We start from the raw sequence: 3,769 nt of genomic DNA, 5'->3' as shown, positions 1-3,769 counted from the left end.
TTACAGTTTAAAAATTTGAGTCATTTGCTAAAAATAAAAAGAAAATGTGGTTTTGCCATTTTCCAAAATGACCCCTAAAAAGCATGTTATATCCCTTATTATTCCATAAAAATTTTAATTGGACCAAAATAATTAGTTTGATAAAAAACACTTAATATCCTTAGTCAATTTATGTATTCAATTTCATTTTGGAACATATATCAATCTTTAATTGGTCCCAAATTTGATGATTTATAATTTAGTGATTAATTTGAGAATTGACGTTCCAATTCGTGATTGCCTATAAAATTTTGCGTGCAACAACATTTTCACTAAAGTGATGTCTATCTCAATATATACAATAAATAAAAGATAAAATTTTGCTATATTTATAAATAAGTTACCTCATTTTTCTAAATGTACATTCATTTGAATGTATGAAAATAATCGGTAAATTTTTGCTATATTTATAAATAATTTAAGTAATAGTTTAGCTCATTTTCATTTTGCACGTAGAAACATTTTTATCTACTTTTATTTAAGTCTATGTCCTATGTTTAGATGTTAATTATATAACTTGATCGACTAACTAAGTATTTGATCGACTAACTAAGTATTACATTGGTTAAAAGTTAACTAAAAAATCCTATAATTTTTTCAGAGAAAAAGATCAAACGATTTAAAGAAAACCTTAAAATGTATAGAATGCAATTATTTATTGACAGACAGATATAAAATATATATATATATAAAATTAATCCACGTTGAGTTGAGACAACTTGACATTATCATAGTTGGCACTTCCATCACTTGGAGGCATTTGGTTTCCATTTGAAATGCTATCAACTTGTTGTTGTGGTATCATTGTATTCATGCAAGGCTCTCCAATTTCATTCTATCAACAAAAATCGTCGAAATTAAGTTTAAGGAAATGAACTAGAATAAAAAAATATATATGTGTGTTTAGTTTCAAAATCAAATAAATTTATCGTATATTAACTTAGTCATGTAAGTGGTATAATTCTTAAAACAAATCCTATTAATTAATTGGGTCACGGAGAGATGGATATATGTGATTGTAATAATTCATGTTTTCTCAACTATTTTTTTTAGTTTCTAGATTATTTTTCTACTTATTATTAATGGATGTTCTACATCCATGAAAAAAAGAAATTGGTGGTTTGAGAGAGTAGATAGAGTATACCTTGACAACATCGAAGGAAGTTTGAGGGATGAAGGAAGAGAGAAGTTGAGTTGTGGTGTAGTTATGATGCCATGGGGAGAAACCGTCGTCGTTGGGATTTGCAATGTCATAGCCACCAACACCAACACCAACGCCAACGCCAACATTTATGTTTGTTGTTGCTGCTTGTGAGACTACTTGATCATATACTGTCGTGGTTGGATACTGCCCACTGATATATAATAACCATATTTACAAACACACAAATATCTCAAAACTAATTAATTTTACAGTTTTGTTATTTAAAATAATTTTCCGGAAGTATAATACAAACTTTATTTTTGTTTATATGAGATTTAAGGTGTATTAATTAAATAAGAAAAAAGAAATAGATTTTTGAAAAAAAAGAAAAGAAAATGAAGTAAGGAAGGAAGGAATGTGATCATAAACAACAAAAGAAGTAATTTAAATAAATATACCTTTGAGGAATGGAAGATGATTCAGATGCAACACAAATTTGGTTAGGATTATTTTGTCCATTTTCTGGCAGCCAATTACCAACATCGCTTTCAAAAGAGGTTGGTATTCCATCTTGTTGATCCAAATATATCTAATTTAATTACCAAACAAATAATAAAATACTTATAAATTATTTTTTTTCAATTTTACCAAAAGAAAAAAAGAAAAATGAAAAATTAGAATTAATAATACGTGGTTACCTGAATCCCATTTGGAGGTTCATAAGGAGATAAATGAGTGCTTAATAGATCTTTCTGTGTCAAAATAAATACATTATGAACAGATCATAAAAGAGTGCTTTATAATTAATATTTGTTTATTAACAGATCCAATGTGATCTGGCCTAAACAAAAGTATTGGAAAGAGTAAGGTAACTAAGATTTGGTTTAAAATGATTTAAATATATATGTATAGAGAATAATGTAAATTTGTAGGTACCTTCCTTTGGGTGATTCGCGCCAAAGTATCTAAAAGATTTTTTTCACAAGAATTTATTTCAGCATTTGACGTGAATGAAAGAAAATCAGGTTCAAATAACCTAATTTTGAATATAAAATTAAATTAGTTAATATATAGTTATTTGAATGTTTTTAAAGTTTGTCCCAACAATAATACCTGAGTTGTTGCTCAGCAAGTTGAAGCTCGTGTCTCAATGTACCAACCTCTTGTTGAAGTTCCTATAAACATTGAGATTTATCAAGAACTATATGTCAATTTTTTTTTTTTTTTTTTCATTTTAATGATACATAAATATTAGTCTTTTGGTCACAAATGGAGTAGAATTTGTTGAGTTATGACAAGATTACCTCAACATTGGAGTTGCTTGATGTAGGACTGTTGGAGGACAACCACACATAAACAAAAATCAGACTAATAAATTAAAAAACAAAAAATAGAAAGAGTAAGAAATAAAATTCTTAAGTTTATGAATTGAAATTTTGGAGAAAAAGAAAAGAAAAGAAAAGAAAAAAGATTGGATTGGATTGGATTGTTTAAAGCATATATTATAAGTACTTGGAAAGTTGTTGTGCAATATCATTCTCTGTCTTCAAATTATTTAGCGTTCCCAATAAAAACTGCAACAAAAATGGTTAAACAAATAAAAGTAAACATTAATTATTAATTATAACAATAAACAAACTGAAAATACAATCAAATAGTTTAGTGCATAACATCCATGCATCACATCATAATAAAGTTTGAACTCCTATTAAATTGAAATTGAGATAATAAAAATTGGAAAATTGTTAGAAATGAAGTTTTTGTCTAATAAAACTAACATCTTTTTTAAAAATATTTGACACACTCGTCGACTTATTCTTTTTTCAATAATATAATAATAAATAAATAAATAAATAAATAAATACATAAAGCAAAAAAATAAAATAAAATAATAATAAAATAACAACTTGAGTTAAATATAAATACCTCCTTATTCTGAACAACGCTGCAACACCACACGATAGGGAGAAAAACCAAAGGAAAATTCATTACATTTTCAAGAAAAAACTTTTTTTAAAAAAAAAAAAAGAAAAAAAGAAAGACCAGAAACAAGAAAAAATTTGTATACCTTCCTCTATCATGATCAGGCAGATTTATATAACGAGCAAGCACATCCTCAATTCTGCAAAAGAAATAATATTTTAGCTAGGAGTAGACAACCTCGGACTTTGATGCAAGGTTAAATTACCAATTAAACTAAAAAAAAAAAAAAAAAAAAAAAAAAAAAAAAGCTAATGATCATAGTTGAACGTAGATTTAATATTATATCAAAGCTGGAAGAGAGAATGAAGATGATGAAGAATGGAACCTGCGGCGGCCGGAGAACTGGCTGAGACGGCCGGAAGGAGAGAACATAATAAGAGCAATATCAATATCACATAGAATAGAGAGTTCATATGCCTTCTTGATGAGTCCATTTCTTCGTTTCGAAAAAGTTACTTGCCGATTAGTTGTATTTTCAATTCTCTTGATTTGCAATTTAACTCTCCCCATAATAATCTAACAAACCATTACATTAACCATTCAAATTTCTAATCCTTATAAGAATTAGGGTTAATTCAATAACACCAACCAATTTTCATCCCT

General features: G+C 27.2%; 1 protein-coding gene across 1 annotated transcript; it reads right to left on the bottom strand.

Moving 5' to 3' along the window:
* Positions 1–644: 644 nt before the first annotated feature.
* LOC103486091 (agamous-like MADS-box protein AGL66) lies at positions 645–3,769 on the bottom strand. Its single transcript, XM_008443922.3, has 11 exons — positions 3,492–3,769; positions 3,252–3,305; positions 3,110–3,128; positions 2,696–2,757; positions 2,488–2,515; positions 2,297–2,358; positions 2,120–2,219; positions 1,882–1,935; positions 1,642–1,772; positions 1,184–1,394; positions 645–874 (listed from the first exon to the last, which is right to left on the bottom strand). Exons 1-11 carry the CDS (start codon positions 3,674–3,676, stop codon positions 734–736), a joined length of 1,047 nt encoding a protein of 348 aa, XP_008442144.1. The 5' UTR covers positions 3,677–3,769; the 3' UTR covers positions 645–733.

The sequence above is a fragment of the Cucumis melo genome, chromosome 8 (assembly GCF_025177605.1).
Source record: "Cucumis melo cultivar AY chromosome 8, USDA_Cmelo_AY_1.0, whole genome shotgun sequence".
Classification (NCBI taxonomy): Eukaryota; Viridiplantae; Streptophyta; class Magnoliopsida; order Cucurbitales; family Cucurbitaceae; genus Cucumis; species Cucumis melo.
The sequence above is the reverse complement of the archived record's forward strand: the minus strand, read 5'-3'. Positions and strand labels throughout refer to the sequence as shown.

Bases quoted from the DNA above. Each gene is read 5' to 3' on its own strand.
- LOC103486091 (XM_008443922.3), bottom strand. From the start codon at position 3,676: ATGGGGAGAGTTAAATTGCAAATCAAGAGAATTGAAAATACAACTAAT. The intron at 2,516-2,695 runs GTACTTATAATA...GTCCTCCAACAG, and splicing joins ATTGCACAACAACTTTCCAA to TCCTACATCAAGCAACTCCA. The intron at 1,936-2,119 runs GTACCTACAAAT...ATTTTGACACAG, and splicing joins CGCGAATCACCCAAAGGAAG to AAAGATCTATTAAGCACTCA.